The sequence below is a fragment of the Lactuca virosa genome, chromosome 7 (genome assembly GCF_052849685.1).
Source record: "Lactuca virosa cultivar CGN04683 chromosome 7, Lactuca_virosa_CGN04683_v6, whole genome shotgun sequence".
In the NCBI taxonomy this organism is placed as follows: domain Eukaryota; kingdom Viridiplantae; phylum Streptophyta; class Magnoliopsida; order Asterales; family Asteraceae; genus Lactuca; species Lactuca virosa.
The window spans coordinates 166,160,419-166,183,878 of NC_136432.1; the positions used below are offsets into that span (position 1 = coordinate 166,160,419).

General features: G+C 34.1%; 1 protein-coding gene and 1 pseudogene across 2 annotated transcripts; both read left to right on the forward strand.

Moving 5' to 3' along the window:
- The first annotated feature begins 5,104 nt into the window (after positions 1-5,104).
- On the forward strand, positions 5,105-9,699 carry LOC145123540 (protein SPA1-RELATED 4-like). Of its 2 annotated transcripts, XM_079058747.1 has the most exons (8): positions 5,105-5,331; positions 5,457-6,353; positions 6,434-6,591; positions 6,710-7,571; positions 8,170-8,316; positions 8,436-8,747; positions 9,162-9,221; positions 9,331-9,699. In XM_079058747.1, the coding sequence occupies exons 2-8, from the start codon at positions 5,574-5,576 to the stop codon at positions 9,517-9,519; spliced, it is 2,508 nt and encodes an 835-aa protein (XP_078914873.1). In that variant the 5' UTR covers positions 5,105-5,331; positions 5,457-5,573; the 3' UTR covers positions 9,520-9,699. The 2 variants fall into 2 exon arrangements, with proteins under 2 accessions (XP_078914873.1, XP_078914874.1); XM_079058748.1 differs by lacking the exons at positions 9,162-9,221; positions 9,331-9,699 and having other exon boundaries at positions 8,170-8,340; positions 8,436-8,574.
- A 12,426-nt stretch (positions 9,700-22,125) lies between these two features.
- Positions 22,126-23,081, forward strand: LOC145123303 (VQ motif-containing protein 4 pseudogene; annotated as a pseudogene).
- The last annotated feature ends 379 nt before the right edge of the window (positions 23,082-23,460 follow it).

The following is a 23,460-nucleotide window of genomic DNA, read 5'->3' on the forward strand; positions in this document are numbered from 1 at the left end:
CACACACACACACACACACATATATATATATATATATATATATATATATATATATATATATATATATATATATATATTAATCTTTTAATATTATAATAGTATAAGGGTTGTATTTTAACTTTTAAAACACTAGGGTTTTAGAATTTAATATTTCAAAATTAAAAACTTTTAATCAAATTTTAAATTCCAAAACTTGAGGGTAAATTTTGAAACTATTCACAACTTCTAGATCAAATTTTAAATAATTAAACTAATCACATAATTTTGGACATTATCTTAAAATTTAACCATTATCCTTCAATTAGATGAGGATATTCATTACCATAACTCAAAATTCAAATTTTAATAGTAAAAACAATTTAAGGTAATAATCCTTATCTAATTTAGGCTTGAAATCCGAAAAATCTGCCATCTGACGAACCAACTCGTCGAGTCAGGGCATTGACTCGACGAGTTCATCAGTCAGAGACCAAAAACGAAAATTTTCCAGCTTTGAAAACATTACAATTGCATCATATAACAGAAAACACCCTAAGCTCTGATACTACTGATGGGTTTTGCGTACTACAACATTCCTATGGTGCACATGCAACCCTAATGCTTTGGATCTAGGTTTTTCTCAAGTTATACATACAAATTAATATTCCAAAGCATGAACCCTAATCTAGCATACAATTTTTTTGATTTAACAATAAAACAAGAGTTAGAACAATATCTTTCTTGTTGATTGTTTAATCTTGACCTTCAAGAGCTTAGTGCCTCAATTGTTGCACCTCTAATGGAGTCACAAACACCAACTAGCAATAGATGAACAAGAGAGAGAGAGAGAATGGAGGCTCTAGAAATCGGCTAGGGTTCTCTTTTCAAGTATAGGGTCGATTTCAAGGAGCCAAGGGGTCCTTATATAGTTGTGCTGCTATTAGGGTTCCAGGTAAAACCCTAATTTCATTACTTAAGCCTCAAGCAACTCATGGAACCCTTCTAGAAGGCCCCTTGGACGAATTCTTTATGGGCTTCCCATAGAATTTGTCCACCCCTTCTATTAGAAGTCCACAACCCAACTTGCAACTATCAGTAAATTGTAATATCAGTCCCCTTATATTTAATTAGTCTCTTTTGATCACCAAATTAATTACAAATTAATTTCTAATCAATACTACTTAAATAATATGATTTCTCAATTAATATATTATTCTCATAACATATTAATAAATCATTAATTAACCTCTTTCTCTATAAATCATCCTACCAAGTTGTTATGGTGAAGGCAACCCAAAAGGACCATGCAACTATCGGGTCAAGTACATCCCAATTATAGTTATGGACTTCGTCACTAATCCAACACAGTGGCTGCACTGCAAGGGGTCAGAGTGGACATGGGAGCCAGAGGAGGAGATGAGAGAGCATTATACAGGATTATTTGAGGCAGCAGACTTCAAGGACGAAGTTTGAGATAAGTGGGGGAGAATTGTAACACCTGGTTCCTGGTATGTATTTAAACTTATGATTTATTCATGTTATAAGAGCAACTCGGCGAGTTGGAAGCCCCAAACTCGTCGAGTATAAATGATCTGGACCGCGGGTTTTGAGAAACCTATTCGACGAGTTGAGAGGCCTCAACTCGACGAGTAGGCTGGCAGAAATGAAACCCTAATTCGGGGGTTTTGCACCCTATTTAAACACCTTAACCCCAAGGTGTTGGGCTCATTTCCAGCCTCCACTGTCCTAAACCCTAATCTCGAAACCCTAAGGCATTTGTGAGAGTTTGTGAGCCATTTTTGAGAAAGTTGTGTATGTTTGAAGCTTTTGGAAGAAAGAGAAGCATGGGGGACCAAGGAGGAGCTGTTGGATCCAGAAACTTTGCTTCATTTTCGTCACTTTCTGGTAAGAAAGTCTCAACCTTGCCTTGTAGTTGCATAGATCTCTATATTGGTGTCGTTTGCTTGATTTTGACCCAATCATGTGGTCTTTGAGGAGTTTGACGTCCCTTATGAGCTAACCTTTTAGATCTAGGGTTTCAAGTAGCTTGCATGGCATAAAGGTGCCAACTTTATGGCCCTAAGAGCTCCATGCACCTTCTAGGCCTTTGCTTTGGCCTTTTAAGTTCCATATGGTCATGTATGTGAGTAAAGTTGGGGACTTTACTTGTCCTTTTATCCCTTAAGGTCCAGATTTGTGTTTATGGACTATATCTTGAAGACATGGGGATTATTGGGTTAAGACATAAGCCTTTTTGGGCTAGGGTTTGAGTTTAATGCCTTGGAGTGGATCTCAATGGGTAAAGTTGGAAACTTTATCCTCCTAGCCGTGTTTTCAACCTAGATCTAGAAAGATAGGGCTTTGGTTCGAAGATTAGTGACTTAATGCATTAATTGAGCTGGCAGACTGACAAACTCGACGAGTCCATAAGGGGACTCGGCGAGTTGGTTTGGGATTATCCCGATTCTGTTGAAAACGGAAGAACTCGACAAGTTAGATCGCGATATCACGATTCTGTGATTTATGCAAACTCGACGAGTTGAATGATAACTCGGCGAGTTAAGTCAACTCGGAGTGTTGACTTTGACTTTGACCCGGGTGTTGACTTTGACTTTGACATGGATGTTGACTTTAACTTTGACTTTGACCAACGTTGACTCTTAAGGGGGTTAGAAGTATGAAATGGTAATTAAGAAGACCTTTTATGTTTAGGGGATTGAGTTGGGTTGATATTCGGAGCCGATGACTATTCAGCTACTTTCCTGTATTCGAGGTAAGTTACCTTGTCGGTAGTAGTGGGTCTAAGGCACCAATGTTGACCCACTAGTAGTTGTTTATAGTTAGATGATTGTCTTTGTGATAATTGTCTGGTATTCCACTATCCGTTATGATTTATGTGCTAGTATGCTATGATATTATGTGGTAGTGGTAGGGGTGAAATAGACCCCGTATCCGGTTGATAAGACCAAAGGGGAGGCCAACACCCAAATATGCTCAGCGGTATCCGGTTGATAAGACCGAAGGGGAGGCCAGTACCCAGATATGCTCGACAGTATCCGGTTGATAAGACCGAAGGGGAGGCCAACACCCAGATATGCTCGACAGTATCCGGTTGATAAGACCGAAGGGGAGGCCTGCACCCATATATGCTCGACAGTATCCGGTTGATAAGACCGAAGGGGAGGCCAACACCCAGATATGCTCGACAGTATCCTGTTGATAAGACCGAAGGGGATGCCTGCACTCAGATATGCTTGGCAGTATGTTTTGTATGTGGTATGATGGGGGAACTCACTAAGTTTTGTGCTTACGGTTTACAGTTTTGGTTTTAGGTACTTCTTCTTCAAAAGGAAAGGAGTTGGCATGATCGCAACGCATCACACTATGATTTTCCGCATGACTAGATCTTTGGGAGTTGTACTATGATATTATCTTTTATGACATGTTTTGATGATTGACATACTGATTTGATTATGATATGGGATGACACTATTGATGTTTTCAGACTATTGGTTTTTATAAATTACTCAATTGAAAATGAAATTTTTGGTTTTAAATTTTGGGATGTTACATTATGTGGATTAAAAGTGATTAACATTTGAACGATCCCTAGAATAGATTGCCAACAATCTGATTCCAAATCCCCACTTCCTCTCTCTTGTTGTGATTCCAAATCGTCCCCAATTTGATGCTCTCATTCAATCTCCTTCATAATTTCAATACCAAAATGTTAGACAATTTCACCCCCATGCAAGTGCCAAATGTCACTCCAGATATGTTCACAAAATTTGTCGCTTTGCCGATCAAATCAACACCAAAGTTAAGCCTCACTCCATCAATCTCAAACCCAAAGTCAAACACCACCCTCTCACTCTCAACCACAATACCAAAGCATCGACGAGTCAGAGGACGAAATTGTACGAGAAGCTCAACCCACACCACCCCCTCCACGCCGCAAAGGAAAACAATCAGTGCAAGAGACTAAAAGGCAGAGGCCGATAACATGGACTCCCCAAGAAGAGCTAGTGTTGATAAAGCTTGGGTTGACATTTCGGAGGATTCGGCGAAGGGAAATGCACAATCGGAAGATCATTTTTGAATTCGCATTCTTGGTAGATTTCGCACGAAGTTGGGTAAAGGAGATGAAGAGTACCGTACCAAACACCAACTGAATTCAAAGTTTCGAGAAATAGCGAAAGTCGTTTAAAAATAAACGGGTTGTACAACAACCTAAAAACTCAAAGGAGGAGCGGTCAAGAAGATGAAGAAATTCTTCAAAAGGCATTGCATTTTCTTTTTACGAGGAAATTAATTTTAAATAAATTAATTATTTTTATTTAAAAATAAAATAAAAGTGAAATGTAGTTAAATGTGACCATTTTCTTAAGGAAAAAGAAGAGTAAAGAAAAAACTTAGTTGGTACTCAAAAAATTGAAAGATGGTGTAACAAGAAATCTATGAGAGCAAGGGGGTTGTTTGGCTAAGCTTATTTATGGCTTATTTTCCGAGCTTATTTTTTATAAGTTCATTTTTTCTAACTTATTTTTCAACTTTTGAGCTTATTATTACTTACACTAAGAAAATAAGCCGAAGTCATGAAAACTAAATCAGAAAAAATGAGCTTATAAAAAATAAACAATAAATAAGCTTAGCCAAACACCCCTTAGTATGTTCCGATTCAGGCCACCCACACTCACTTCCGTGGAAACTCAGATCAGTAACTTTATTCGTTCGTTGAATTAAGCTTTCTTCCGATCATGATCTTCACGGAGATGTCGATGAGGTTTGTGAATTGTTCATATCCTCATTGGAAACCCTAACTAGTTGTTAGTGATTAGTTTATTAATAAGATTATGTTAGTTGACTAATCTTCCAATAATCACCTAATCACGTGAAGTGGCCCCTCACAAAATCAAAGATCCTGTTCCTCCAAACTTTAATCTATATTTTATTGCATCCTCAGAGGCCTGCAATTTATATATAATTATACTAGTAGATTGCAGTTTGGAAGGTTATGAGTTTTTAGAGGACCTGAAAGTGCCACGTAGTCCATGTAGAAAAGATGTGGATTGGAGATGATGGGTGAGTCTAGGGTTTCAAATAGAAAACTGCAAAGTATTATCACATATGATTTTTCATCATTCCAAAAAGAGAAAACTATTGTTTTTTATTCATTCTCTCCCTCTCTCTCTTACACTGTGTGTTGACAGGGAAATAGTTTTCCATTTTATGTGGCTGTGGACAAAAGGTCACTGCTCTTAAAGAAACGATTTGATTTTTGCGGTTCCCGTCGGCTGAAGCTCAACAACTACCTCCCAATTAAGCTTCTTTCATCGTCATAATTCGTAACTGGTACTCCAAATTTGCATGCTTTTCGTTTTCGCTTTGATGATTTGTTGCTTATCCCACTACAGCCATGAATTTTGATTTGTGATCGTGTGGTTCTTAAAGCTTGTTTGAATGTTAAACAATTTCAGGTCAGAACGTGTTGCTTGTATCGTTTGTGGAGCTAAAATGCTTTTCTGATTCGCGATGGCGAGAGCATTTTTTACTACTGTATGCATTTGGTCTGATCGTCATAAAGCTATAGGCGGATGATAATGGAGAACTCGTCGGAATCCGGTTGGCAGAGGACCAGCAGCTCACGTGGGTTGAACTCTTCAGGAGTTTCGAACAGAAACCCTAGGATAATTCCTACAGGGACTTTCAGATTCTCCGGTGACACAGATCGTGATTCCGGAATCATACCAGGGAGAAGAAGAAGAGAAAAAACCACTGCCGAAATCTTGCCTCAATCTAACCGACTCGGAATTGGAACTCAGTTCGGTTACTTCAGGGAAGACGACGGAGCTGTTATCCGGCCAGTGGAAGCGAAGGACGTTAGCTTACGACAGTGGTTAGATAACACAGAACGAGTCGTCGATGCTCTCGAATGCTTGCATATATTTACACAGATCGTTGAAATCGTGAACCTCGCACATTCACAAGGGTTTGTGGTTCATAATGTTCGACCTTCCTGCTTCGTCATGTCGTCGTTTAACCGTGTCTCCTTCATAGAATCTGTATCTTGTTCAGATTCAGGCTCTGATTCATGCGAGGATGAATCAAACAACAACAATCAAACAGCTGATTTCATGGGTGGATTGTGTTCATCTTCGGGTCCCGATCGGGAAAACCAAACCTCCTGGTTGCAATCCGGTTCAGAGAATCTAAACACCAGTAACGTTGACCAAGCGGAAGAAAAGAAAGACCGTTTCCCGATGAAACAAATCCTACAAATGGAAAGTAACTGGTACACAAGCCCGGAGGAGGCCGCCGGTGGTCAAAGCTCCACCGCTTCTGATGTTTATCGACTTGGAGTTCTTCTCTTTGAGGTATTTTTTTCATATTTTTTCATCCACTTCTTTCTCATAACCTGAATCACTCGAATTCAATCATTTATTTCGATTTACAGTTATATTGCAAAAGTAACTCACCAAAAGAAAAGAACGCCACCATGTCTAGCTTGAGACACCGTGTCTTTCCTCCTCAATTATTACTAAAATGGCCTAAAGAAGCTTTATTTTGCTTATGGCTACTGCATCCAGAGCCTGCTAGTCGGCCAAAAATGGAGTGAGTTTTGAGTTTTGAGTTTTGAATTTCCTTTAAAGGGCAATATGGGTATTTGACTATTTGTTAATTACTTATTTATATCATAATCTTGTTCTAATTTTGTATTTTTTGTTATTAGTGAAGTGCTACAAAGTGAATTTCTTAATGAACCTAGAGACAATATACTCGAACGTGAAGCAGCAATAGAGCTCAAAGAAAAGATTGAAGAACAGGAATTGTTACTGGAATTTCTTTTAATGCTGCAACAGAAAAAGCAGGAATCTGCAAACAATTTGAGAAGAACTGTTTCTTTTATATCTTCTGATTTACAAGAAGTTACAAAATTACAGATGTCCATTCGTGAAAAAGGAGATTTAACTTCAAACCTTGGAGATTTCCCATTTACCAATGATGATTCTGCAAGCTCAGGATCCAGAAAACGGATCCGACCCGTGACCCAAACCCAAACCCAAATTCCGGAAACATCCGGTAGTTTCCAAGATGAACAACCTTCTAGAAGCTCTCGGTTGATGAGAAACTTCAAGAAACTAGAATCAGCTTACTTTTTAACAAGACGCAGAACTTTCAAACCAGTGGGAAGAAATGCAAATGCACCAATGAGTAGTGTTCTTACAGAGAGAAGTTCTGTGAATAATTTTGAAGGTAAACAAAGCGGATGGATTAATTCCTTTTTGGATGGATTAGCAAAGTATTTGACTTTTAGGAAGTTAAAAGTCAAAGCAGATTTAAAACAAGGCGATCTGTTAAACTCTTCAAACCTAGTATGCTCTCTTGGATTCGATCGCGATGGCGAATTCTTCGCAACAGCTGGCGTCAACAAAAAAATAAAAGTATTCGAATACGATTCGATTCTAAACGAAAATCGCGACATTCATTATCCTGTTGTTGAAATGTCGAGTAGATCCAAATTAAGCAGTATTTGTTGGAATGGCTACATCAAATCCCAAATTGCTTCAAGTAATTTTGAAGGTGTAGTACAGGTAAATATATAAGAAATTCAATTTTCTTTTATTAGATAGTGAAAATGTTAGAAACGGGTAACCAACTATTTAAAGTGTTCAAAAAACACCCCTGAACAAAAAAAATGTTATCAAAAGTTAAGTTACTGCTACTACATTTGTTCAAAAAAATACCATGGTGACCTACTGATCTCCTATTATAACTTGTTTATCAGGTAAATTGAAGGGTTAATGTCGTAAATGGGTAACAAATTATTTAAACTGTTAATATTAAACTCCCTAGACCACTTCAAACACCATTCACCACCACCACCACCACATCGTTGTGGTGGTGGTGGTGAATGGTGTTTGAAGTGGGCGGGGGTGTTTTTTTGAATAGTTTAAATAGTTTGTTACCCGTTTCCGACATTAGCTCTTCAACTTACCTGATAAACATGTTATAATAGGAGGTCAGTAGGTCACCATGGTATCTTTTGAACAAATGTAGTAGCAGTAACTTACCTTTTGATAACATTTTTTTTTGTCAGTGGTGTTTTTTGAACACTTTAAATAGTTGGTTACCCTTTTTTAGACATTAACCCCGAATATTAATCAGCCATTTAATTTTTAATTTTTTTAGATATGGGATGTGACAAGGAACCAAGTGTTTATGGAGTTGAAAGAGCACGAGAAACGTGTGTGGTCGGTTGACTTTTCAACCGCGAATCCGACAATGATAGCGAGCGGGAGTGATGACGGATCCGTGAAGCTCTGGAATATCAATCAGGCAATTCAGCTTTGAAAACTAAACGTACTGCAGATATATTTAATTGTAAAAAAGTAAAAGAAAAAAAAATTGAAAATTGTGTAATAAGTTGTTTTTTCTTACATTGGTTGTCTGTGCAGGAGGCGAGTGTGGGGACCATTAAAACGAAGGCGAATGTTTGTTGTGTTCAGTTTCCAAGTGATTCAGGGAGTAGTTTAGCATTTGGTTCAGCTGATCATAGGATTTATTACTATGATTTGAGGAATCCAAGTCTGCCACTTTTTACATTAGTTGGACACAACAAAACTGTGAGCTATGTGAAATTTGTAGATTCCATGACTCTTGTATCATCATCCACTGATAACACAATGAAGCTTTGGGATTTATCAGAGTGCACTTCTCAACTTCTTGATTCCCCCATTCAGTCCTTCACAGGACATATGAACGTAAAGGTATGCTTTTCTTTTCTCCATTAATACAGCAATAAACTTACATTATTGGTCCCTGAGTATAGCTGGTTTTTGCAAATTTGGTTCCAAAAAGTTTTCTTTTGCAAATGTTGGTTCCTGTGTCGTCTGAGTTAACAGGCTAGCTGTAATTTGTTTATTTCATTACTGTTCTTTCCAGATTTGATCCAAGGGCAAAATCGTCATTTAAAAAATAAATTAAGCAGCCTTGCTAAATAAAAATGCTTATGCACCTATACGAAAGCATTAGGAAAAGAAAACTTGAGAATAAGTACTAAATTTGATAGAGAAAAGGTTTTGGGACCAAAATTGCAAAAGTCGGTTATACTGAGGGACCAAAAATGTAATTTAGTCGGAAATTAAACTAACTGTGATATGTTTTTTTATTTTGTTTTTCAGAACTTTGTTGGATTATCGGTATCTGATGGTTACATTGCAACTGGTTCAGAAACAAATGAGGTAGCAAACTTTTTTTGGTGGTAAATTGTTAGATTTTTAGAGAATTGAATTTGATTTATTGTGAAAAAAAAATAATAATAATAATAATAAAATGTTGATGTTGTTGTAGGTATTTGTGTACCATAAGGCATTTCCAATGCCTGCATTTTCGTACAAATTCAACACCACAGATCCAATATCAGGAGATGAAGTGGACGACTCTGAACAATTCATTTCATCTGTGTGTTGGAGAAGTCAGTCTTCCACTTTGGTTGCTGCAAATTCCATGGGGAATATCAAGCTTTTGGAGATGCTTTAAATTTAAATTTAAATTTAAATTTCTACCTAAAAACATATATATAATATAAAACAAATCAAAGGTGTATAGGGACAGAAATTTTGATTTTGAGTATGCATGCATGCACTTACTTTTTGTTGTAATGTAGATAAAGAATTTAGTGGGACAGACAAGAGGAAGGAAAATGTATATTTTTTGCAACTTTTGTTTTTACCTTTCAAACTAAGCATGCCATTGTTTGCTATATTCTTGTTTGTTTTTTTTAGGTTAGAATGGAATTGGATACACATGAAGACGAAGATGATGAAGAGGTACAAGGGGTTTGTTCCAAGTTCCAACATGTGTCTCTTTCTTAGTGAAAACCACGATGCTGTCTTTCTTAGTGAAAACCACGATGCACTCAAATACGTCAAAATCAACATTCATAATCATACAATGTTGGTACTTAAAACCTTGTAACTCTCTTACAATGGCTTGTATGGTCCCCAAAGGAATCCAAAAATGCATTGCGATAAGCCTGACATATCTCACAAATTGAAAATAATGGAATTATGAGACATGCTTAAGGATAATATGATACTCCATGGTGACATATGTTGACAATCTAGGAAATTCATAAGAAAATCATGAGCTAATGGTCATATCAAAATGAATTCTCTGGATAATTTTAGTAAAATTGGCACTTGCCAATGTTTGTTGGGATTTGGAGGGGTGTCGTTGGAAAAACCGCAAAATTAGAAGGTCAGAATCATATCATAACGACAAATCAAAAACACAAACATGATCAGAATTCATACGACATTTGCCTCTGTCTTGTAAGATGTGGTTTGTAACACCCAAAATTTGGCCTTTGAGGCCACAAAAACATCTACTACCAAGTACAACCTCATCCCGCCAAACCGAATGGGTAAAGAAGAAAGTCACCACCGGATGTCTCCAAATAAAGAAATCCATAAAACACTATTGCAGAAAAATTCTTGAAATTGAAAAGTTAATCATAATGTGATTTCATAAAAGAAAATCGACTTGGATGTTTACTCTTTTGAAATTGTAGAAAATACATGACTTGACAAAGTGTCTTATTGCATTTGGATGAAATTGTAATAGTAGCTAGATGTTACAACATCAACTGAGTCATAAATCAAATATGGTAATAGAATTCCTACTTTTGGTTGTATTGCATAATAAACAAATCCCTATATTCAGTTGTATCGAAAAAATGTCAAATTCTAGAGATCAACTTTCCAAAAGATGCACTTGATGAATGGCCTGAAGAACAAAAGTTTCATCTTATTTATTTTGTGAGACCAAAATCTAAAATCCAAATTAGATCAATCTGATAAAGAGCTTGTTGGATCTAATAGGGTTTATGTTGGAAATTTGGATACCACTTGCATCGTGTGAACACTTTCCGAACTGATATTTCTACCTTATGCATGGGTTGCAAGAAATTCAGCCTAGGATATTCCAAGAGGACACTTACGATTCTAGGCACAGAAGTTGTAAGCCAAATTGCAAGAATGATTCTGTGTTCATTTGAAGAAAAAGAGAGCTAATGATTTTCGTGTGTATCTTCTCAAAAAGAACAATCATTTATATAATAAACGAGATTAGGGTTTCTCTTAGGATTGGCCGTCATGGGTTGCTTTTGAAGCAAGCTAGGAAATCCGAAATTTAATGAGGATTTAGGGTTTCCAAAACTAACGAAATTCGTTAGTTTTACCATAATCACCCTCAAGAATTTGAATTTCCCATTATGTTCCCATCCAAGGGCTCTGCCCGTTGGACCCCGCTAGGAGCGCTGCCCCTAGACCCCACCAAAGGGGCGCCGCCCCTTTGGAAACCCCGGACCCAGGGGCGCTACCCCCGGATCCCCGACTTGTCGTCGAACCGGCTTCTAATTCAATCTTATACATGTTTGCACTCCACACAAACCCGTACATATATTAGAGTACAAATTATGAAGCCCCTTAGCTCACATTTAGTTCAAGTTACATAAAATGACATGGTGACAATAAAATAACCAACAGAGCTTACAAAGCTCAACCAGTTTAGAAATCCAATTACTAAAAAATTGAGGGCTAAAGGGGTAAGAATAAGAAACTGATAACATCCCCTTAATACTTGTCTCAATTCTTTAGAGGAGGAATTGTTTGGTGACAGAAAAAAGAGACAAAGTTTATGAAAAGATTTGTGGATTAAGAAATAAACGAGAAGAGGGGGTATGTTGGTAATTTGACATTTTCTTACTTTTACTACTTATTATGACTATATATAAATTCTTGTTTTTAACATGTTTAATATATTTTTCATAATAGTTGTTATTACCAAAACTGGTTGGTTATAAATGAGGCAAGAAACATGGGTGTGAAGAAGATGTTTCTGTTAGAGTCTTAGAGAGGTCACCAAGTTTATGTCCCAATGGCAAAATAGTAAATCTTTCAGGGAAGATTATGAGAAGAAGTTTTTGCATGTACAAAAATGCCCTTGGAATGAAAGAAGCTGATGTGGCAAAGACGAAGCTAGCGGAAAAGGATGCAGTGAAAACCAAGATAAAAGCTCAGAAGGAAACCGAGAAGAAGCTTAAGGATATTATTATGGGAAATTAAGTAATCTAACCACTTTTTAATGTATATTTGAAAAAAAAATAACATTTTTTTTTTGTAAAAATGACCACTTTGTCCGGAATGGAGCATTTTGGACCAAGAAAAAAAGTTTTTTGACTAACTACGGAATGACATTCCGGATTTCGGACTAAAATTTCGGATTTCGAAAAAAAACTTCGAAATTTCAAGAACAGGTCCGAAATCCGAAGAGCTTGAGAAAAAATTTGTTTTTTTTTTTCAATTTTACAAAAAATTTAAACAAATATAATAAATGTGAACTATATATATATATATATATATATATATATATATATATATATATATATATATATATATATATATATATATATATATATATATATATAGTCAAAAAACTAGATGTGTGCCCGCACAAAACGGCGACGATAAATAATTTTTTTGGCAAATAGTTTATCACGGGAAATAACTATTAGATTTTATTATTAGTTATCATGTAATAAACAATTACTATTTTTAATAAAATATATATGTTTATATTGCATGTTTATACTAAATATGCAAATTAATTAATATTGGTGTTTAATTAGTTTAAGAAATGTAAATTACTTTATATACTTGAATTTAATATTTTAATATTTTTATTTTGCTTCAAATTTAATTGCTTAATTACTTTGCTTAATTCAAGTCTTCAAACTTTTTGTAAGTAGTAATGAATTTGTTTATGCATAATTGATTTGTGTAAAAAGCTTTGTAACTTATACCTCTTAAAATTCAAGATAGGACTAATATGTTTTATATATATATATATATATATATATATATATATATATATATATATATTAGTACATAAGGCTATCCAGAGTGGTAGTTGTTCAACACGTGAAATGCTGAGCTGGACCCTGGAGACGCGTGAACACCGCCTCCAGGGTGGATGGGTTGGGTGGGTGTGACGTGGGTGGTAAGACAGAAGACGTACAATATGATTGGCTAGCTTTTGTATTCGACCGTTGCTCAATTTCGAACGTTTCAAGGGAGGGCGTTCAAAAAAAATGCCATTTACAAAAAATCATAAATAAACACCGATTTCACAATGGGTCCACTCCGAATTACTATTTGCTGCGAAATAGTCTCATGTTTTTAGATTGCTCCTCTTTTTACATCATTTAAAAAAAATAAAAATAAAAATAAAAAAATTCTGTCAATCTAATACTTTATTTTTGCACTATAAAACATCTTTTTGTTGCGGAAATTGTATTTTATATCCCAACAAAAATTTTTTTTTTATGGATTTATGTGTATTTGATTGAATAATGGAGTGATATATTTTTATTGTTATAGGAGAAGGAGAAGAAAGCGAAGAAGAAGAAGATGCACACTTACGTAGGTGTTGTTGTTGAGGTTCATGTTTATTAAAGAAAGCCATGGTAATTGACATACATTGTATTAGCACTCACCTTTTCTATGTCAAAAAAAAACCAATCATATCGTTCGTTTCTCATGAGCAAAACATGTTTTTTCCCCTTAATTTCAGGATGGCATATTTCTCTTTCTCGATTGATTAAACTAATCAATCTATGAAACCTTTGATTTGCTCTCAATAATTGATCCCATTGTCTCGCTTTTTATAGATGCCTCAAATATTTCACACCATTCGTTCACATCACATCTAATACTATTTAAATAAAAAAAAGTACATGTCAACAGTCACTTCACAAACTACTAAAACAAATAGTTTTTTTTTAAAGAATGAAACAAAGCATCATTTTAGTAACTCCTATATATTATAAGCTAAAGATGTCTGGGTACAGAAAAAGCCAAATAGCCAGCCTTTTCCTCTTCTTTTCCTCATCTCCTTCCCTTTTTCTTTTCCTTTGACTAATCAGTATTTGTTAATGGAACATGGATAGACATGGGACCTTTTCATCTTTGTCATATGGAACATGGATAGACATGGGACCTTTTCATCTTTGTCATGCTAGTACTTTCACATGTGAATTTACAATACTACCCTTGACATGACCCTTTATTGGATACCATAACTTGGTCATTTCTGCCTACTTCCAACTTGTAGTTCTAATGATAGCACCTTAAGTTTGGAGGTACCCTAAAACTTTGGGGGTGAATGTCATTGTTGTCAAGATGTTTTGGTGAAAATAAAGGGATAGAATAGGGAAAATTAATAATTTGATCCAAGAAAATGACACTTTATTCTTTTGCTTTTGTCTATGAACATTTATTGAGTATACAAGATGGGAAATTGTTGGATGGAGTATGGAGATGGGTATATCGATTGACTTGTGAGTTTTAAGTTTGTGAATGAATATTATAAACAAAACAATCATACAAAGAACGATCTAGGATGCTCACATGGCTTTTGTTCTCATCCTATGAATCATTGATTCTTTCTATTTTTTATGCATATATTATATTCAAATTTGAGATTTGAGATTTATTTTAAGCAAACTCCGATAAACAACAACAACAGATCCTACAATCTCAATGGGATAGGGGGGAGGTAGATTTCGGAAGACATGCCTTCACAAATGTAAAATCACTGCTTCACATAGATATAACCTCGTGCATATTTATACATGAACCTAGAAGTTCGATGTCAACAATAATATCTGCATATTCATGCACAAACTCAATTAAACCTAGTTACATATTTACAAAAATTTGGACTCAAATGAGAAACATATAGGGCGAGAATCTTGAAAATTGATGCAAGAATCTTAGATCAAGCATTATAAACATCGATAGTATTTTGTAGATATATGCATCCGATGTTTTAATATGTGAATTCGATGTTATAATATACAAACTTGTACATTTTTACACTAGAAAAATTATTAGAAACTATAACAGTATATGTTTCAAATTAAAGAATAAAAGCTGCCTCTCAAAATTTTTTGTTGGTTTTATGACTAAATTAATCAACTATATATTAAGTTTAAAGTAGTTATGTAATCTAATTTGTTTTTCAAAAATAATTCTAAGAGAAATATCTTTATTGTTGTGTTCTTCTACATACATATACTTAAAATTAGGGGTGAACGTGGTGCGGTTATTGGCCAAAACTTCACTACTAACCGCAAATACAGTTAATCCATTTTCAAAACTGTTTGGTGCGGTTATTTTTGTGGTGCGGTTAGACAGTTATTTTTGCGGTGCGGTTTTGTTTTTTTGTGTTTCGGTTGTTAACTGCATGGATTTGGTGCGGTTATTTTGTGTGGTTTTTAACCGCAATTTAGAGTTCAAACATATTACTTGTAATAATAAAAAAACCATAAGGTATGAGACAATTAACTTAAATTACAAACAACTAATATCTTAAAAACATCAAATCACTAGTAATTAATAATAAATATCTTAAAATTGTCAATTTTCAGCATTTTTCAAAGTTAAACATAACAAAAAACCAACACTTTTATCATCTAAAATATTATCCTTCTTTCATCCATAAAACTTGTCTTATTTTTAATATTTAATATATTAATAAATAATAAAAAAATTGTATATAATATATACGGTGCGGTACGGTTTTTTTGCGGTTTTTGAGAACTAATAATCGCACCGCACCACAAATTTGCGGTTTTTGAAAAACAGAAAACCTCACTATTGGTTTTTATTGTTGTTGCGGTTTATCAATTGTGGTTTTTGCGGTTAGTTTTAGTTGCGGTGCAGTTTTTGCTCACCCCTACTTAAAATAATATAGGAACCAACGATTCAAATCGGCCTATTAGACACCTCCTATAGCAACTCCATCTCTCCTTCTATACCAACAAAGTTATATGTTTTATTTTGGCAATAAGCTACTTTATTATAATTTATTGTTTGGTAAAATCATAAAAATTATTTGATGTGATATTTCTACTTAATAATTTGATCCATCCACATGAGGTACAACACCTTTGCAACTATTGTACAAATTCGTAAAACATACATTTTAAGTGGATGAATCAACTTATTAAGTGAAAATATCACTTCCTATTTATTTTAGTTTATTAATTAACTTTTGATAAACTATTTTAAAATAATTTTTGATAAGTTTATAAAGCTTTTTCAAAATATTTCAAGTATGTCTTTAATTTTATATATTGTTTTTTTTTCTTTTAGTTATATACCCAAATTTCTACTTATGTTATTATATATTATAATCTAACTTATAAGTTATTTTTTTTATTAAATACTATTAGACTATCAGGTATGGACAACATATTAAGGCATATTATAACATTATTTTGATGTCACCTCACATGTTACATCATCATTGGTGTTATAACACCAATTGGAAAATGGTCAATATTTTATAACATATTATAACACCCACTAATTTCTATATCATCATTTATTTTTTATTTTTTCGATTTATTTTTTAATATTTATAAAAACAAATGTAATTTTGTTAAATATTATTAGACTACCAGACATGGACAACATGTTAATGCATGTTATAACACAATTTTGATGTCACCTCTCTTTTTACATAGCCCTTGGTGTTATAACACCAATTAAGAATTGGTCAACATCTTATAACATGTTATAACATCCACTAATTTCCATGTCATCATTTCTTTTTTATTTTTTTCGATTTATTTTTTAATATTTATAAAAACAAGTGTTATTTAAATAAAACCTAATTTTTAATTAAACATAACGTTTAAAAACTAGAAAAAAATTACAAGAAATAAAAAATAACATTTAAAAATTAAAAAAAAAGAAAGATATTACAAGAAGATTTTTTCCCAAAATTCACTATTCTTTATCTTCGTTACCATCGTACATATAATTCACCAAGTCTTCTCGAAGTTACCTGTGTTTTGGTGCGTCTTGAATATGAACGACTCTATGTAAATATTTCGCTGTCCTTGGTTAAAATTGCAAGTGTCTGGGTTCCATAGGCATATAGTCCGTAATATTTCCTTTTTTTTTATCTTCGATCACCATATTATACATTATGATACATGCATACATGATATCTTGTAGAGTTCATATCTCGTATAGTCGTGCCACATGTTCAACTATATGTCATTTCGACTTTAGAACTCCAAAAGCATGTTCCACATCATTATGTGCTCCTTCTTGTCTCCTCTTAAAAAATTGTCTCTTGGTTATATTGGGTGTCGAAATGCCTTCACGAATGTGCAATATGCAGGATATATTCCATCCATAAGGTAGTACCTAAACTTATATTAATTTCCATTCACTGTGAAAGTAGCATATGGTCCCCTTCCTAACAAAATATGATAATGGTGACTGATCAAGAACGTTGACGTCGTTGTTAGAACCTGCAACCCCGAAATAAGCATGCCAAAACTATAAATCTTGGGATGCAACAACTTCTAATACCAACGAAGACGCTTCATGATGACCACTTGCGTACTGACCTTTCCACGCCATGAGACAATTTCTCCATTTTCAGTGTGTGCAATCAATGCTTCCAAGCATACCCAGAAAACCATGTCTTTTTTCATATGCCACATATAGTTGTTGCATATCATTCAACGAAGGTTTCCGCAATAAACATCACTAAATGTTTCAACAACACCTCTTGTCATTCTATACGAACTTTCTATCGCAGTTCTCTTGGACATTCTCATATAATCGTTAATAGAATCAGACGACTCCCCTATATCCATCAGTTTAATTATTTGTAGCATATTTCTGCAACCCTGTGAATCCTCGCATACCTCTAGCATGGTATCTCATTTGGAAAAACCTATACCTAAACATATATTTAATAGGTAAAAAAATGTATTTATTTTATCTAAAAGCTACATTTAAAATATACAAAAATTGAAAGAAACGATATCTGCTTTCTAAGGCCTTGTCTATCCGTACAACACAATTTTTCGCAAACGAAACCTTCTTTTGAAATCGCTTGGCTGGTAGACACAATTGTCCGCAAAATAGTCGCGAACTAGATGTTCGTGTTCTTCTTCACGATTTTTGTTTAACATCGCACATCTTGTTAGTAAAGGAGTTTGATCTAGTTATAGTAGCACGTTCCTGCAATACTCGTACATCACACTGACGAATGTATCGTCGTCATCATCATCGTTGGACTGGTCGATAGATCCATTTTTTGGGAAGTATTGAAATTTTATAAAATATAGAGAAAGAGAAGAATGATGTGAATGATTTTGATATAGATGGTATATATTTATAGGTAAATAAAAATTAATTATTTTTTTATTAATTAAAGTGACCGTTAATTGGTCAAAGAAGTTCAAATTCGTTCAAATTTGTTGGACAAAACACGCGTTGCAAGTCGTTACCATGCAGAGACGGACCCATAATTTCGTAGTAGGTGTTGCCGGTTGCACGTAGGTGTTGCCGGTGACACATTTTTCTTTTTACGTAGTGGCACAAATGTAGAAAAAACGAAAAATTCGAAATTTTTTACATTGTATCCGAAAAAATAAGGGGTTGTCGGTGCCACTATAGGCACCATAGTGGAACCGTCCCTGTTACCATGGCAACGTTGGAACCATAACCCCACAATGGGGTGGTGTTTCAGGCGTCACCACGCCGTTAAGAACCGCCCACGTCGACAATAACGGGGCAAAACGGCCCCATGCCCTATACTTTTAACTCATAAGCTAGTTTATCAGCTATTACCTACTTTTTCAGCCAAAAAATAATATTCGTTTTTTTTTTTTAAAAAAATCCTAAAAATATAATTGTATAAGCTGATAATTAATTACTAAAAAAATAAAACTTAAACCGGTCGTAATTATAGTATCTAATTGTAAGCTTATAAAAATCAATGATATAAGCTCGCACACAAATCATATGAAATTAAGCTGTGAGGGAAGTCTTATAAGAACTCTACAGTTAAGCGTGTCAGGGCGAGAGGAATGCAGTCGGTTTCTATTTTTGGGTTAAAAAAAAAACTTCAAATCTTAAAACTTTCATTAAATACACATCAAACTTGCCGTTATTTATATTTGTTGGTAAACACCATTTATGAGCATTTCCCACCGATCACGACTACGACCATGTTATTTAAGCTTGGAGCATCTTCAATCATATATAGTTTTTTTTTTTTTCCTTTACCATGTTATTTTTTTACTAAAAACATTTATAATAGTAGAACTCATTAGGTGAGCATTTTTATTATACCCTATCAATTTATAAAGCTAAAAAGAACTGAGAGCTTTTTTATATAATTTATTATAGGACATATCAGATTTATTTATATTATTTTATTGTTTTTTTTCTTGTTATAATGTTTTATTTGCAATTCTAATAAAAATTTATTTTACCACCACAACCATTGAAAAAAAAAACTCAAATCATTTTACAAGCTCATTGGAAAAACTTTGGTTTAATTTTTTTTATATACTTTCATGAGCTTATTTGACATATAAGCTCTTAAAAGAGCTTACAAAAAAATTTCTATTGTAAATGCTCAAACAAAAAGTTACTAACTTAAACATTGACTATATATTAATTTTTGCAACTGATGTTTCCACTTTCCATCGACGTTGTAACCTTATACTTTGTATAATGATATTTTTCACCCCTCTATTTTATAAAATGTCATTTTCATCTTTTAGCCTTTGAACTTTCAAAATATCATTTTCACTTCCTCTATTTTATATATTTTCATGTTTATCTTAGTATATCTCATCTATTTTTTTACGGTTACCACCATTCAACTTTGTAAAATATCACTTTAACCCCCTTGTTTTGAACTTTGTAAAATGTCATGTTCACTCATCGACTTTCTAAACTTTTGAGTTTAACCTATCCATCTACGATTATCGTCCCCCACTTTGTAAGAACGTCACTTTAACCCCCTTTAGTTTTGAACTTGGCAACGTTGCACTACTTTGTAAAATTTTATTTTCATCCCCTAGATTTGAACTTTCTAAATTCTCACTTTCATCCCTCCATTTTCTAAATTTTCATGTTTACCCTCCATAGTATATATAAAACTTCTCTTGTTCCTGTCCGTGGGCATATGTCTTATCGATCGAACCATGTTAAATTCTTGTCATTTTATCATTTTCTTTTGCTTTCTTAAGTATTAAAATGTAATGAAAAAGATGTATTGATGATTAAGATTATATTCATAAAGTGTTAAATTATATATACCATAAACATTCAAATATTGAATTTTGTTTATATAAAATTGAAACGTATAAAATGTTTATAACTTATATAACATCATTAAAAAATTAAATAGATTACTACTATTAAGATTAGATACATATTGCCATCATTACTTTCAATATTAACCCTCACCTTCTCTTCACATATACACACACTTCTCTTTACACATACATACAAGTAAGGATGAGATTTAAAATCGAAAAACCGAACCAGAACCGAAATATGTAGAATCGGTCCGGGTTTCGGGTTTAAAGAATAGATTTATCCGGGTTTTGGGTCCCTCAGGTCCGGATAAAGCGGGTTTAAGAACCAGAACAGGTATTAAGAACTGGAACCGGTTTTAGGGGTCGGAACTGGTTTCTGTGAAAAGTTTAAAATATGCATATCTTATTCGTTTGAAGTCGGATTGACATGTGATTTTTTCCAGAGTGTAGTTTATAGTCTGTACATGATTTTAGACGATAATCTTGTCATTTTTGGTTTCATATTCATTGACTTATAGTCCCCCAAAGTCAGGATATCAAAGCTGGAAATTTTCTAGTTTTCAGTTTTTTGTATTCTATGAAAATTTTAAAACATGAATATCTAATTCATTTGCAGTCGGATTAGCATGCGGTTTTTTCCAACGTGTAGATTAGAGTTTGTATATGATTTTAGACTATAATTTTTTCATTTTTGGTTCATATTCATTAACTTATAGTCCTCCAAAGTCAGGATATCAAAGCTGAAAATTTTCTATTTTTTTTTATGTGAAATTCTGAAACATGCCTATCTAATTTGTTTGAAGTAGGATTATCATGAAATTTTTTTCAACGTGTAGTTTAGAGTTTGTACATGATTTTACACTATAATTTTATTATATTTAGTTTAGTATTCAATGAATTACAGTCTCCCGATGTCGAGATATCAAAATTGAAAATTTTCAAAGTTCAACCCACTAAGTAATTACCGAAAAATTCCGGTTTTCCCGGGTTTTCACGGTTGTAGACCCAATTAAACAGGTTCCACCTGACCCTCTTTGATTTTTTCGGGTATTCCGGTTTTAGACTCATTTTATCCGGAACCGAATCGGAACCGATTCCTATATACCGGTCCGGTTTTCCGTGCTACAAAATCTTGTTAATCGGTTTCCGGATTATCTGGGTATAGGTCTATCCGGACCGGGTTTGGATCCACTTTCATCCCTAGACACATCTCATTAAAAACAAGAAAATAGTTGACAGGTCAATCTCTCTTTTTCATTGTCCCCTATGACGATTCTTTATTTCATTTGTAACCCACAAAAACAATACCACCAAAATTCACTTGTGCTTCACCACCCATTAACTTTGGTATATAAAATATTTTTCACTTTAGTACATATTGATATTCTCTTACCACAACTATGGATATGATATACATATGCTCAATATCTAAAGCGACTAACTTTCATTTTGGATCTAAGAGAATTTTGGATCAATTATTCTCGGAATCTTTTGAATTTGATCTAACTAAACTAACATATAAAAACATATGTTTGTTTTAGATACAAATTATATTTTACTTAAAACGTAATCCATTTAATATACTGATCAATCATATAACCGTGCATATTCTTGAAAATCAAATTTTGATTTTTTTAGTAAAAACAAGCATCCTATAAGCTTATGTTCCGGTAATAAAAACGTTAGGTATTAGTTTAATGAATTTTTATAAACTATTTACTAAAAACTAAACACCTAACTTACTGAGATAAGTTTTAACTTGATAATTACTATTTAAGAACTTTTACATTCTCTTAAAAATCAATTTTGTTGTTGTAGACGTTTATAAGATTCTCGAAATTCGATAGACTTTTTGTCCAAAAAAAAAAACTAAAATAATTAATTATCAAGTTGACACCTTTATACATAATTGAAAAGACGAAGGAGCTAAATGCATTGAACACCAAAATTCATGTGGATAATATGTAATATTAACCCTAAGATGACACAAAGTTGGATACTGTAGTCCACAGACACCCCAACAAAACCTCAATCTCTTCAAATTCTCTTGTTTTTCACTTTATTTTTCTCCCATCGATTTCATCTTCAAATCGAAGTAGTACAAAAATCCATCAATGGAGATCGTATCAAGACAACAACACGAAAGAGAAAACCCATCTCCGACGAACTCTCCGTCCAGCCATGGCAGCAGTAGCAACAGCAATGGACATACCGCCGGCGGTGGCTCCGTCCAAACACCACCACTAACTCCAAGACCCGTTTCAAGATCCGAACCAAATCCATACCCAACAACCTTCGTTCAAGCAGACACAACTTCCTTCAAACAAGTAGTCCAGATGCTAACTGGATCATCAAAACCGACCCACCAACCAGATCCGGCGCCGACGAGGACATCCATACCGCCGATCAAAACCGGTCAACAGAAGAAACAAGGATTCAAGCTCTACGAGCGTCGGAACAGCCTGAAAAACGGGCTGATGATCAACGCATCGGTGCCGAAGCTCCATGGTCATGGGTTATCGCCGCGACTCCATGAAATGCTCTCTCCAAGCATTCTTGATTTTCCGGCGCTTGTTCTTAGTCCGGTGACGCCATTGATCGAAGACCGGTTTAATAAATCGTCACCGTCGATTGGGAACTCGTCGGAAGAAGAGAGAGTAATTGCGGCAAAAGGATTTTATTTGCATCCGTCGCCTAGGGCGGCGACGCCACATGGGACGACGGAGCCACAGCTGCTGCCTCTTTTTCCGTTGACCTCGCCGCGGGTAACGGAGTCGTCGATTTAGATAATGGCTTAATTACGATTAATGTTAGAGATCTTTTGCTTCAATTGTACAATTTGGATCTCTCTATTTCAATCGAAGTTAAAATAATAATTTAATTAATCATCCAATTAATTTGCACTAATTCCTCATTTAATCTTTTGGATTAAAACTAAAATCTTGAATTTTCAAAAAAAAAAAAAAAGTGAATGTAATTTGATCACATTTCGATTCCTTTTGAAATTTAAAATAGTGTCACTAGTTTCTTCAAGTGTCATGTTTTCTAAATGGTCGGTTATATGATAATTAATTATCTTATTTTTATAAATTTTGGTAGTAAATTATTCTTTTTTACAATTTGAATATCCAACATATAAATTATTAAATCTTTCACCAATATTGGACTATTGGTTACACAAAAGAATAATCTTCACAACGAGAAGCTCTAATAACAATGAAAAAAATGATCAAATGCATTTATCAAATGTACAAGGTGCAAAAGAGAGATTA